Source organism: Trifolium pratense, linkage group LG6 (genome assembly GCF_020283565.1).
Source record: "Trifolium pratense cultivar HEN17-A07 linkage group LG6, ARS_RC_1.1, whole genome shotgun sequence".
NCBI classification, from domain to species: Eukaryota; Viridiplantae; Streptophyta; class Magnoliopsida; order Fabales; family Fabaceae; genus Trifolium; species Trifolium pratense.
In genome coordinates, this window is record NC_060064.1 from 8,556,621 (window position 1) to 8,571,059 (window position 14,439).

Genomic DNA, 14,439 nt, shown 5'->3' on the forward strand with positions numbered 1-14,439 from the left:
GAATATTTTTAGCCCCTCAAAATAGTCCCTATAAAATGCAAATAGGGGCTAAAAATGAATAATTTTTTTGAGGGACTAAATTTAAAGATTTGTCATTTTGTAAGGACTATAAACATATTTAACCTATATAAATAAGGTAAACACTCCCGTACTATTATTCTTTTCTTTGTTTACAAGGGAGCCGAGCATCGAATCGACGACCTCTAACTTATTACACAAACCCCTCACCACTAGACCAAACTCAGTGACTTTATCATGTCATATTTTTATTGTAGACAAAATTCAATATCTTGATATTATAATTTTTTTCAATATCTTGTTATATGTATATTAATTTATTTTAAAATAAATTTTAATTTTTTTTTACATGTACCAATACCCAACTATCTTTTACTAGTAAAAGGAATGTTGAATTGCTCATAGGCCTTCATTGTGATGATGTGGCACATCTAAAAAAATTCCATATTTTTATTGAAAATTTACCAACTTCTCTTAATTATTAAAAATATCTAAAATAAAATTTATCCTCCACAAATTAAATTTCATGTCAAATGATTAATACATGAATAGAAAAAAAAAAAACCCCATAATTCCAAAAGACTATATTTTGGCATATATAAAATGATAAATATGGATTAATAGAAAACGTAAATGACTAAATAATTAAGAGTAACCTAAATATCCATATACTTTTGCCCAAATAAAAAACTTAATTCGTATATATGGATCAATAAAACATTCATACGTAAAAACAAAAAAAATATATCCATATGTCACTAAAATATGTACATATAAATTATATGTATATATAATTTTTAGTATTGTTATTAAATATATATAATCTAATTTTCTAAAAAAACCAAGATAAATCATATTAATATATTATTACACATTGCAAGAGGTTAAATCAACAATCAAACGATTAGCTTATCAAAAAAAAAAAAAAAACAATCAAACGATTAATTACAAGGAATAAAAACAATTATGATTGACCCTTAGGTATTCATATGATGCAACTATAACTGCAAAATTATTATTATTATATTATACAATTAACCCTCATGATTGTTGGAGTTCCTTTCAATAATTATATATAAAAAAAAACTGTATGTTTTACCACAATGGTCTTTATAAATATTGATACTCACACATCACTACTTGCCCATGGTCTCATATTTTGTAATCTTATTTTTTTCTTCTTTGTGTTTTCTAACCTTCTTTGTAGTAATTTCATCAAGTCATGTCTACTCTTGAGTAAATCAACTACACTATCTTATTGTTTCAAGGAAAAATGTAATTCTATTTTCAAATGTATTTTCCTCATTGTTTTTGGGATAGGTTCTTTTTTTTCTTTCAAATATAGCAATGAAATGTATATTCAAGAATAACATTGCGACAATGAAAAATATATATAATTGCAATTTCTTAACTTTTTTTTAGTGGTACTTGGTTTTAATAGAGAAGATTTCGAAATGTAATACAAGTTGGTCGTATGAAGCAAATTTGGAAGAATTTAATCTCTACTTGGTTAGAGGTGTTTTCATATGCTTAATCATCTTGGTTAGGATTCAAATTAGTGGATTGGGCTGGTACGAAGGTTTTCAAGTTTGCAATTGAGCTAAGTTGTATTTTAATTTCTTTATTACTTTTAGAATAAACTCATTTAAGTCACTAAGAAAAATCGTAAGATTCCATTTAGTTTCTAAGACAAATATTAAAAGTATCTCACTATCTACCTTAAATTTTGTTTGATTGATGAATGAAAAGTGGCGTAGCAATTTAGTCACTACTTTACAATTTATACTTTTTTATTACACCAACATTTTAACTACTAATTTTGATATTCCATTGCTTAAAAAGACACATAAAATTAAAGATGCAAACAAATTAAAGAGAGGATAGTGGCATAAACCTCACTAAGAAAAATAAAATTAAACCAAAATAGAAAAGAAAAAGAATTAAGCATATGGTGAAAATGATAAACGAAACCACTAGCTAAATAATTCTGACAAATAAAAGGCAAAGAAATCTTAATAAGTAATATAAAATGTTATATTATATTTATCTATTTTATTATTTAAATTACTCTCTAAGCATAATAGTATTTAGGAGATGAGATATTATAGTTATGAGTGAGTACATAGTGAGATAGTCTTAAGAATACGATGACATGTTGAATGTTAAATTCTTATAATATCATGCAAACTAAAAAAAGAAAAATAGTATTTCTTAATCTTTGTACTATCGAACAGGTGGAGGGTGTTGAAAAAACTGTTATACTAAAAAAATGACCAACCAAAAAAAATGTAAAAAAACAATAGACTTAAAAAATTGGGAATAGTAAAGTCTGGATAAAATTCCACCAAGTCAATATGTGAAAAGAAACTTCAAAAGAACGAGAGGAAAGTTTGTAGAAAAGCTACTTGATACCTTGAATTGCATAGAAGGAAATAAACAGTTACGCTATTCGATATGTAATTTTCAAAAAACGAGATCACGCGGTAAATAAAAGTATTTATATATGCATGCCTCCAACTCTATTGAAATAAATAAGGGTTACATCAAAAATAAAAAGCAAGGCCACATTTTACTATACAATTGCAACTCATATAAAGAAAGCTACGATTACACTATTAAAATAAAATATAATGCATCTTTTCAAACTTATAAAATATTATAAGAGATCTATTACATTAAAATATAAAAAAAAACTACGATATAAATCAATGAAAAATATCATTTCTAAACAACTTTTTTATTTATTTGTAGACACGGGCCGGCCCAAGGGTAAAGCGGCCCAAGCCCTAGACTTAGACCCCCAAAAATAATTTTTTTGGTAAAGGATTTAGGCCCCAAATTTTTTTTATCACCTTTATACTATAAGAAAAGTTTACAATCTCTATTAAAAAACCTTTTCATCATCTCCTTTAATTAAATTAAATCATTTTAATTTTAATTATCAATATATCAAATTATCACTATATAACTTCTTACACAAGGGACCAACTAACTAAAATGAAAAATTAAATTAAAAGGGACCAACTAATATATAAGATTTATATAACCACAAAATATTCATGACTATTGAAATTCTTTCAATACTAATAAAAAAAACGTGTGTCTCTCTTCATTGCATAGTTAATTGGTTTTTAAATGAAAAATTTAATTAAAAGGACCAATATAACCACAAAATATATTCTTTCAATACTAAGAAAAAAAAAAAAAGTGTCTAAGACTATTGGAATTCTCTTCATTTCATAGTTAATTGGTCCCTAAATGACAAATGAAAAATTTAATTAAAAGGGACCAACTATCGATATCGATTTATACATATCCATTAGAATTATCAAAAATTGGATGGATTTTCAAAAGAAATTGGATGTGGCACTCTATAAAAAAAGTTTCGATCTCTATTAAAACCTTTTCATATTTCATATAGGCTTAACTACACATTTGGTCCCTTACGTTTATTTTAGGTTTCAATTTGGTCCCTTACGTTTAAAAAGTATCAATTTGGTCCCTTACGTTTATTTTAGGTTTCAAGTTAGTCATTTCCGTCAATTTTGTCACATGTGGCAGTCAATTTGCATATGTGGACTGACACGTGGCACTTTGACACAGTGACACGTGTACTGTTCAAACGTTGAAAGTGACAAAACTAACGGAAAGGACTAACTTGAAACCTAAAATAAACGTAAGGGACCAAATTGATACTTTTTAAACGTAAGGGACCAAATTGAAACCTAAAATAAACGTAAGGGACCAAATATGTAGTTAAGCCTTTCATATAATAGAGTTACTCTAATAATAAATAATAAGCAATAATAATATATTAAAAAAAAAACTAACACAATTTATTGTTGTTTAATTGAGACAAAAATGAATTGCAAGCAATGAAAGGTGGAACGATGCATCATGTTATTGTTTTATTAATTGCATTGCAATATATTATTAAAATATATATTGTATGTTACAATTCCCTATTAATGCAATTGAAAACAAAGAATTCTTGGAGACACTAATATTGAATATGTAAATTTAGCTAATTATCAAACACAAGCTCTATATAAAGTTAACCCAAAAGCTAATTATCACCACCATATTGAATATGTAAATTTACATTGAAGTCTAGCTTCTATGTTTTAACAAAATTTTAATTTATCTATCTCATGGAAAAAAACTCTATGGTTTCTTTGTCTAACATCTCCATGAGAAAAAGTTATGCATCTTCACCTTCCATATGTTAAAGTTACACATTATAGTGTCTTGAATTGATTTAAAAGCTATCGTGTGCATATATATAGTTACATCATAAGTATATTGGTTTTTGTCCTTGGTAGGTGATAGTGTCTAACCTCTTAGAATATCAAGTATGTCTACATGTGATTGATTAAGAAATTGATATACATATATGTGATAGTTGCCTATTAATATGTTTGTAAATTGGAATTTTTCTACTACTCTGAGTTTAGAACATCTCTAATCATTTTTTATATTTCTTTTTTAGGTTGGATATTTTTTTAAATATCAACCGGTGTTTTGTTCGATGATTAATTAAACTTTGAGTTGAATCGATTAATATGAATATGACTATTTTTTCATGTGAAGGAGGAGAACAGGATAAAACATACTTCTATTTTTGCTTACGTTGCATCCTTGCTCCTTATAAAGCCTATGAAATGACACATCATGTAAGGATGTGTATTTAACTCTAATGGGAGTTTGTAAACCATCATTTTTTTTAATTGATATAATGTTTGTAATTAGACAACTTTTCTTTTTCATTTATTATTTTATTAGTCTAATGTTTTAGCTTATTTGTTTCTTATTTTCTTTTTCATTTATTATTTTATATAAGGTAGAAGATTTGTATAAAAAATTGTTGATTAATAGGAATATAATTAATTTTTTTCACGTGAATAAGTTGAAGAGGATAAAAGAGACTTATATTTATTGATTTTGAAGTGCCTTAAAATTTATATAGATCGAGGGTATATTGATGTTGGAGGAATTCAATTAAAAGAGGACAATCCAAATAATTTATAAATATAAATATGTGTCTCATTTTTAAATATTATATTGTCTACAATGTGTAGGTGATCTACTTGATCTCGATCAAGAGAAATATAGAAACAAAAACAAAGTAGAAATTAAAATAAGTTTTTTTTTTGTAGTTGACACTCAAGTCATGCGGTTCTTATAATTGTAATACATGCAAGAAGTATATTGATTCAACTTGACTTAGAGGTTGTCCAAATATATAATCTTCATGCATTTATCGTATAACATTTGCCTAATTCTGGATGGTTCAATATGAATATATATGAATTTTAATAGACGGTCCTATTTTAATCTACGCATGTCATCTTATTCTTACAACCATAAAATGAATCGATGAAAAGAATTGTGCTAAATACTTTTTCCTCCCACTTAGAATTGTACTAAAAACTTTCTAAATTAAATTAAAAAAAGACAAAAATTATTAAATAAAAATTGTTGATGCTCATTTGTCAAAATAAATTTTAGAAATTATTAAAACCGTAGATGTTAAAATATATTTACATATATTTAGAAAATATAATCACGCATATATTTAAACATATTTACACACAACTAAAATTCATCAATAATTCAAAAATTATTAATTTAATTTACATAATAATATAATTTTTTGGATAAATTAAGTACATATTCTAAAATATTATTTACGTTACGGCTGAAAATAAAATAGTGGAATATTTATAAGAATAAGATGACATTTCTTTAAGCAAATAAGAAGATGACACATGTTAAATCTTAAATTCATCTATAAGACTTTCTTTACCTTAACCAAATAACTAAACCTAAATTCAAATATATAAAATCTTCGTCCAAACTTATATATTAACAACAACAAATATTCGAGTTTATATAATATAATAAGAAAAAATAAAATAAATGTTCAAGAAAATATTAAATAAGAGGGACAAAAACTAACAATAATTTTGAAGAGACACAAACCTCGCCAAGTAAAAGAAAAACAAACCAAAAACAAAAGGACCAAGCAAAAATAAATGTGAACCAAACAATAGACTAAAAAATTGGGACTAATAAAGTTGGAATAAAATTTCACCAAGTGAATAAGTGAGAATAAACTTCAAGAGAACGAGAGATGAGTAAGTAGATAAGCTATTTGGAACCTTAAATTGCATAGAACGTAGTAAGCAAATACACTATTTGATACATAATTTTCAAAAAATGAGATCACGTGGAACAAATAGGCAAAACCACCATATATGAATCATATTCTATAATCAAAACTTATTTTAACATTTCTCATGAGCAATATTGTCTACAAGTATAATTAGGTATGCCTCCAACTCTTATTGAAAATAATAAAATAAGGAATACATCAAAAATAAAAAACAAAGTGACATTTGACTATAAAATTGCAACTCATATAAAGAAAACTAAAATCTTATATGATTACACTAATAAAATAAAAAATGATACATCCTTTCAAACTTATGAAATATTATAAGAGATCTATTACATTAAAATATAAACAAACTACGATATAAATTAATAAAAAATCTAATATTTCTAAACAACTTTTTTTTACTCATATACTAATATTAAACATAATCATATTTTAAAATAATATATATTATTTAACTATATGTGATTATAGTTATCACAATGATTATTTTTTTATTTATAAAAATATTTTAATTATATATTTTAATCGAACCCGTGCAACGCACGGGTTTATTCCTAGTATTTTAAAGTATCTAAGAATTTGAATGAGTGTGTAGAGATGGAAACCAAGCTGGGATTTTTTTTTTCTACCCCTACATTTATCTCTTTACCCCCAACATATTTTAAAATAGGGTCATGCTAAACAGTGCCCCCGGGGCACAGTTAAGCATACTAAAAAAAGAAAGAAAGAACAAAATTAATGATGAGAGATAATGACTTTTTACATCTTTAAGATATTGAACTCACAATTTCCAAGATAAAATTTCCATTTTGATATCCTTAACCAGTGCCTCGGGGGCACTGTTTAGCATTTTCCTTTAAAATATTATCATTCTACTCTTATATTAAAATGTGTTGGTATGTTAAAAGTGTGTTGGTATGTTAATTAAAATGTGCTTGATATATTAAAAGTGTACTGATATGTTAAAACAGCTGCAAAATTTTACCGGAGAACTTTGTTAAATGTTCCGGTTTGTAAAATGTTAATCCACAACAGAACACTTTCTTAAGTTTCTTTTTCATCTTCAAACACAAAGTGTTGTGTTACCAATTGAGCAACCAACAACAACTATGAGTTTAATTTTGTAGTTGATTATGATTATTTCCTTTTGGAGTTTTGTAATTTCATCAAACTCAAATTAATTTTGATGATCTGACTCGAATTCAAATCCAAACCCTAATTTCCCAATTTCGCAAATTCATTTTCTTCTCAAATTTTCTTGCGAAAATGTCAGGTCGTGGGAAAGGAGGTGCAAAAAGGCACAGAAAGGTTCTTCATGACAACATCCAGGGAATCACAAAGCCTCACAAAGCTGGCGATTTGTCGATTGGCGAGAAGAGGTGGTGTGAAGAGAATAAGTCGTTTGATCTATGAAGAAACCAGAGCAGTGTTGAAGATCTTCTTGGAGAAAGACGGTTACCGCCATGGATTTTATTTATGCTCTTAAGAGACAAGGAAGAAGCCTCTATGAATTCAGATGTTAAAGAAGATTCACTCTTGTTTATTTTCAATTTCTTTAGCTTTGTAATCTGAATATTTGATTGAACCTTAGAGTGCTTGTAATGAGTTTCTAAATTAATATGAATCTTGTAATTGTCTAGTGAGATTGAAGCATGTTCCGTTTTACATAGCTTTAAATTGAGAGAAGATGAGAATGTTTTGGTTGTTTTGCGTAGGAGCAATGGTGCAACTTTGGTTCAATTGCTTACAAGTTACAACAACATCAACAAGGAATAAGAAAAGAAAAAAAAAACAAAAAAATTAAGAGTTCTTGAAAACATGTAAACCGAAAAGATTAAAGGTATTTTTCCGATAAAGTTTTATTTATGTTTTTTTTTTTTTTTTGCAAACCGGAAAACATTTTAAGCAATATCATGTGGGGTATAACAAACCAGAACACTTTGAAAAATGTTTCGGTAAATGTTAACAAACCGGAAACCATGTAGCTGATCGGAAAAGTTAGAAATTGACAAGGAAAAAAAAAATAAAAAATATAATAAAATAAGGGTAAAATGGGCATTTTTTTAAATATGTAGGGGTAGAGGGTTAATTGTAGGGGTAGAAAATAAAATTTTCACCAAGCTGTTCATATCCTTGCATCTTGGGCTGAACAAGAGCCCAACAAAGATTGGCCCAACTCTGGACCTTTTTGTATTCTCCCCATCATCCAAAAAGAGATGGATTTTGTATTATTCCCTTGATTTAATATAAATAATTTTTTCCTCAAAAACTATATTTTAAAGTATCTAAGAATTTAGGTATAAATATTCAAAAATAAAATTTAGTAAAAAAAAATCCCACCCAAATCAAATATTTTTTTTTGAAGGACCCACCACATACAAATATTTAGTCAAAAATTTGAAATTACATAACAATTTTGACATAATTTAACATATTTGGGAGAGAAGAAAAGAATACTCTAGAGCCTTAGACAGCAAATAAAAACAGAATAAATAAAAAAATAAATAAAAAATATTGACGCAGCACAAGGGTATGCATTCGTTGGTGTATGCTATAAATATCCGTTTCTGTATTGTTTTGAGCCGCACCGCACCTTCTCATCTCAAACACACACAAACACACTTTCGCTGCGCCTCCTATCGCCTCCACTATCTCTTCTCAATCTCTTCTGCAGGTATCATCTCTTTGTTTTAACCTTTTTTATTCTATTCGATAATATATTATTGAGATCTGAATATTTTTTACGTTAATCTAATTGCGCTGTTTTGTTTGCCGAATTTCCGTTAAACTTGTGATTATTGTATTTGGATTCAGAATTTGTATTATGTTATTTGTTTTTGTGTTTTTAGGGTTAGATTATATATGCCATGGATGCTTAGGTTTTAATTAAGTCTTTTTGAGTTGTTTGATTTGATATATGCTTTAATCTGGATTTATAAGTTTTTTTTTAGGTTTAGGTTATAATCAATGTTTAGGTTTAAATTTGTTTTCATATGTTTTTAATCTGGATTGAACTTGATCTGTTTTTTAGATTTAGGTTTTCATGTTTTATAGGAATGCTTAGGTTTTACGTCTATGTTACATTCAAATGTTTTTTTATAGAGACAAGTGACATCCCCCAATTTATGTAACAGATTACTGTGTTCATTAATGATTTAAGGCTTGGTTATTATTGTTTGTTGTTCTATTTGATATTAAATGTAAGATGCTTAAATGATTTAATCTATTTGCAAGCTGCTTTCGAGAAATATTGCAATTTTGTCTTCAGGTTTTGGAAATTTATATGTTTGCAATAATTATGAAGTAGTTCTGTTATTGTTGTATTCGATAGTTTTTGTGTTTGTTATTCAGCCATTAATTGGCATTCATGTTGTGGTTTAACTACTTTTGTCTGCCGTTATATTGTTGTCTATTGGAAGTGTTATTAAGATCAAATTTTTTACTGTTGTAACTGAAATGATGTTAGATTCTGGTTGTTGTTCAGGATTCCTGCTAGTTCTGCGGTAGCAGATTCCGAGGTGAAGGTGCACGTTGAAGTTTCTTTCATGTTTGAACAGGAAACCATCCATTTGGGAGCAATTGAGTTGCTTAAAGAGTGTTTTTGGTCTTCTAAGAAAAAGAACAAGCCGATACCTAGAAAACTCAGCTGTATGCATCGTGCCCCATACCAGGAACATACTGAGCTCTGTTGTTTCTATTTGCAGCCTCCCGCAATCTCTGAAGGAGAGTCTTTGTGATCTTTAACAGCAGATCAACGTTACTAACTGTGATATTCTATTCTGTTTCTCTGCGACCTCCTGCATTTAATTCATCATGGCCTTACAGAACATTGGTGCTGGCAACAGCGATGATGCCTTCTACAGGTATAAGATGCCTAGAATGATTACCAAAATTGAGGGCAGAGGCAATGGCATCAAAACAAATATTGTCAATATGGTTGATATTGCAAAAGCTTTAGCAAGGCCAGCTGCTTACACAACAAAGTATTTTGGTTGTGAACTTGGAGCACAGTCAAAATTTGATGAGAAAACTGGGACTTCTCATGTCAACGGAGCACACGACACTGCAAAACTTGCTGGTCTTCTTGAGAACTTCATTAAGAAATATGTCCAGTGTTATGGTTGTGGAAATCCTGAAACTGAGATCATAATTACCAAGAATCAAATGATCCAGATGAAATGTGCTGCTTGTGGTTTTGTGTCTGACGTGGATATGAGAGACAAGCTTACTACTTTCATCATTAAGAACCCACCAGAAACAAAGAAAGGTTCCAAAGACAAGAAGGCCATGAGGAGAGCTGAGAAGGAGAGACTGAAGGCAGGCGAAGCAGCTGATGAGGAGCTGAAAAAACTGAAGAAAGAGGTCGTCAAGAAGAAAGTAACTTCTAAGGAAGGCACCACAAAATCAAGCTCTTCAAGGAAGAAAGAAAATGGCTCCGATGAAGATCATTCTTCTCCTACTCGAAGTCCAACTGATGAGAAGGACGATGCTGAAGATGAAGATGATGTTGAATGGCAAACAGACACATCACTGGAGGCTGCTCGTCAACGAATCCAAGAACAGTTAAGTGCTGTGACGGCTGATATGGTCATGCTCTCCACAACTGAACCTGAACCAGAGAAGGAGAAAGCAGCCACTAAGGTAAGTGATAATCCTGGTAATGGTAACTCCATGAACTACAAGACTCTGGTTGGTGAACTCAAAGCTGATTTGAAGAATGGTGCTTCGGCCAAGGAATTGGTGACCCATTGGGCTTCACTTCCTGTCTCTCCACAAGAAAAGATGAGTGCTCTGTACGAAGCCCTATTTGGGGACATTGAGAAAGGGTTTGCAAAAGAAGCCATCAAGAAGAAGAACTACCTTGCTGCTGCAGTTGCTGAGGAAGAGGCTATGCCGCTGCTGTTGCTGCGTGCAATTGAGGAATTTTCTTTGAAATCCACTTCCTCTGCACTCAAGGAGGTTGCCCTGGTTCTGAAGGCACTTTACGATGCTGATGCGTTGGAGGAAGAGCACATATTGCAGTGGTATCAAGAAGGGCTGAAAAGCGATAACAAGAACTCTCAGATTTGGAAGAACGTTAAACCCTTCATTGAGTGGCTTCAGAGTGCAGAATCAGAGTCCGAGGAAGAGTAATGTGCTGTGCTGTCCGGGATTGTTTGCGTTTGTTGCTTTGGTCGTGTCTTTTATTTTGAATAAAAAGGGTCTTGTTTTCCCTTGTGTCGTTGTGTTCTGTTTTAAAACTTTAAATTGTGGTGTTTGCCTTTGTTTCTGACTCGTTAAGTTATTGTTCTGATGAGACTCTTCCATAGTGTCCTCTTTTGATTTTTAAACATGGAATTGTGATGTGTGTTTGTGTTTTTATTGAACTCTTCCGTACTATTATTATGATTATCAAACATATTATTATTATTATTATTATTATTATTATTATTATTATTATTATTATTATTATTATTATTGATTTAAGGATTAATTAAAGGATGAAGATACTGATAAATTAATCCAATGATTGACATTGAGTTTGATGGAACTACATTAAACAACAAGGAGAAACATAGTAGTAGTTCATTGATTCACTTTTTCAAATGAGGAATTACATCGATTTCTTCATCAATTTATGTCTTCTTTAGTTCGGAGTATCTTCTTTTCTGTTTAACATCATAGCCATTTTTCATCTGAAGTAGATGATAGAATCACTGAATATGGATTACACGCAACTGAGATTGCACAAGAGAATTTCGCTCCTGTGTAGAAGAAATATAAATGCATTAAAAATACTAACATTATAGTACAAAAAATAAATGTTAAAAGGCTATAAAATTGAAGTTTGTTAACCTGGTGTTGAAGTTGTTGGATAGTTGTAATAGCTTTTACCATTATATACACTGGTACAATTAATCCAGTGATTCCCCACACTAGCAACTGCAATACATTGAAGAAATCAATATTTTTTTTGGACTAATGCATATATATTTCCATTATAAATGTACCTTTATTCTCTTACCATAAACACTGTTAAGGAATACTCTCCTACTCCATTCAGTATGAATATGATTGGAAGTGTATGGCGTAAAACAAGCAGAACAATAAACTGCAATAGATATATATGGTTCGCAATCTTTAGAAATCAATCGTTAAGTGAAATTAAATTCACGCAGTCAACAAATCAGAGTCGATGAATAAAAGATTGGTGGACAACTCTAATTGTAAGTTCGGTAAATCATCTCTAAAAAAAACTTGAAATTAGAGTTTATCTCAATCTAAGTCTAACAACTCTAAATTGCTAACTGTGTAAATGCATGGAATCTTTGAAGAAAGAGAATCTGCAAATAGAGATTCCACACATTGACATAATGAAGAGTTGAGTCATTGAGTCAATATTGGCCGAGTCCAATTTTAAATCCGGTAAATCGGCTTTAGAACTATTACGGGCGATTGACTATGTGAATGCGTGGAATTTCTACGCTCAGAGAATCCAAATCAGTAAAACACATGTAAATGGAGCGGAAATTACAATAATGGCAACAATGCGGAAGAACATGAGGCTCCTTGTAGAGGGTGCTGAAAATTCAAAGTTAGGGTCCATGAATTCATGATTAGCAGGAAACAGTGTTATGAACTGATTATTATTAAGACCAATTCTTGGAATTTCCCAATTGCCCCTGAGATAATTAACATATTCTATCATCATTTGATCCATAGAAAATGAAATCAAAATATAAAAAACACTATGATATGAATAACCAACTAATAATGAATATATACCCATAGTGGAATAAAGGAGCTGGTGGAGGAGCAGTATAGCCCTTAAGTTGCTGGAATCAAGCAAATAAAGGGGAAGAAAATTAAGCATTTTTCCACAAATTCGAATAACTTATGATGATGATATTAATGATCAAATGTTGAATAAGACAATAACAAAATGCATAGCTCAATTGGCAAAAAAATCTCGAAATTCTTAAGCCAGATGCTATGACCTCGGCTCCCTCATTTGTGTGTATGAGCTTATGATGACTTTGTCATTTCGTGTATACCAAAAAAAAAAAGTGCATACCTGTTGGCAAATCTCACAAGTAGTATCACCTTTCTCATTGCACCATCTTTGAACACATATTCGATGTGCATGCTACAATGGATCAAAAGTAAGAGTCAACTTAAAATTGTTAATCTAGGACATGTTTGGATAAAAATAATTAATTAAATGCTTAGCAATTAAATGTTTAGCACATAAGTGTTTGTGCAAAAGTTATACATATAACAAAAGATAAAATAAAGTTAAACAATTTTCATATATGCTATTGCTATACGTTTTTTCTTCATAAGCTTATATCATAAACGGTATCTATACATTCTCTCAAACAACATCACAAATACTTAAGCAACTATATCAATTCAAATAAATCAATCCAAACTGACACTTAATCAAGTCAAACTAGCAAAAGGACATATACGAGCACATAATAATATCTTAGTGCTATAGACAGTTTGTTCAATCTATTTGTACCTATATTTGTCATGCATTGTTAATGAACGAATTTCATCGTCACAAAAGAAAGAAAAGGAGCAAGAGATTTTTCTTGCCTTCAATGTGCCACAACAAGAACAAGGTGTATCCATGTTTAAGTCTTCATCTTCATCATGACATATTCGACATTGTGCCAATGTATTAGGAGGATATGACTCATCCATTTTATGAAAAAAATAAAATAAATCACATCAACATTGTTTGACAATAGAGTTGTAATTTGTTGCAATAATAACTTCCTTAAGATATAATATGTTGATGTAGCTTATCAACAAACAAAACCAAACTAATCTCAAAACCTTGAGCAATAGGAAATATTTTGTTTAGAACTTTGAACTATTTCATTCATCATAGACATGGTGTGAGTAGTTGCTTTTTGTTGTGTTTGCCTAAGGTAGTAGGTTTGAAAAAGGTAACAGAAGAAAGGAACTTCCACATATACAAGGAAGGTATACTGTTTAACAAACTGAAATTCAAACACAAATACCAAACTTCAAATGTTTTGATCAAAACTCAACTTTCCTTCAATTAAATGAAGGAATATTAGTATTGGAATATCAAAGTTTTTTATTTAATTTTTTTTATAAGGCGAGGAGCATCGAGGCATTAGGAGACAAAGCAGGTTTTGCCCTCATCCTTTGCATATATCTCCTTATTATTAAAAAAAAGAAGATATTTACAAAAACTGGCGGAACATAAACCTAACCCAATGAAT

The 14,439-nt window shown here is 29.7% G+C and overlaps 2 protein-coding genes across 4 annotated transcripts; one reads left to right on the top strand and one right to left on the bottom strand.

Moving 5' to 3' along the window:
• Positions 1-8,617: 8,617 nt before the first annotated feature.
• Positions 8,618-11,565, top strand: LOC123888490 (eukaryotic translation initiation factor 5-like). 2 transcript variants are annotated; one of them, XM_045937566.1, is made up of 2 exons: positions 8,618-8,873; positions 9,684-11,565. In XM_045937566.1, the coding sequence occupies exon 2, from the start codon at positions 10,013-10,015 to the stop codon at positions 11,330-11,332; it is 1,320 nt and encodes a 439-aa protein (XP_045793522.1). In that variant the 5' UTR covers positions 8,618-8,873; positions 9,684-10,012; the 3' UTR covers positions 11,333-11,565. The 2 variants fall into 2 exon arrangements, with proteins under 2 accessions (XP_045793522.1, XP_045793523.1); XM_045937567.1 differs by having other exon boundaries at positions 8,621-8,873; positions 9,666-11,565.
• Positions 11,566-11,672: 107 nt separating this feature from the next.
• On the bottom strand, positions 11,673-14,143 carry LOC123888491. 2 transcript variants are annotated; one of them, XM_045937568.1, is made up of 7 exons: positions 13,781-14,137; positions 13,254-13,325; positions 12,965-13,014; positions 12,714-12,861; positions 12,204-12,290; positions 12,035-12,121; positions 11,673-11,943 (listed from the first exon to the last, which is right to left on the bottom strand). In XM_045937568.1, exons 1-7 carry the CDS (start codon positions 13,886-13,888, stop codon positions 11,893-11,895), a joined length of 603 nt encoding a protein of 200 aa, XP_045793524.1. In that variant the 5' UTR covers positions 13,889-14,137; the 3' UTR covers positions 11,673-11,892. The 2 variants fall into 2 exon arrangements, with proteins under 2 accessions (XP_045793524.1, XP_045793525.1); XM_045937569.1 differs by lacking the exon at positions 12,204-12,290 and having other exon boundaries at positions 13,781-14,143.
• Positions 14,144-14,439: the final 296 nt, after the last annotated feature.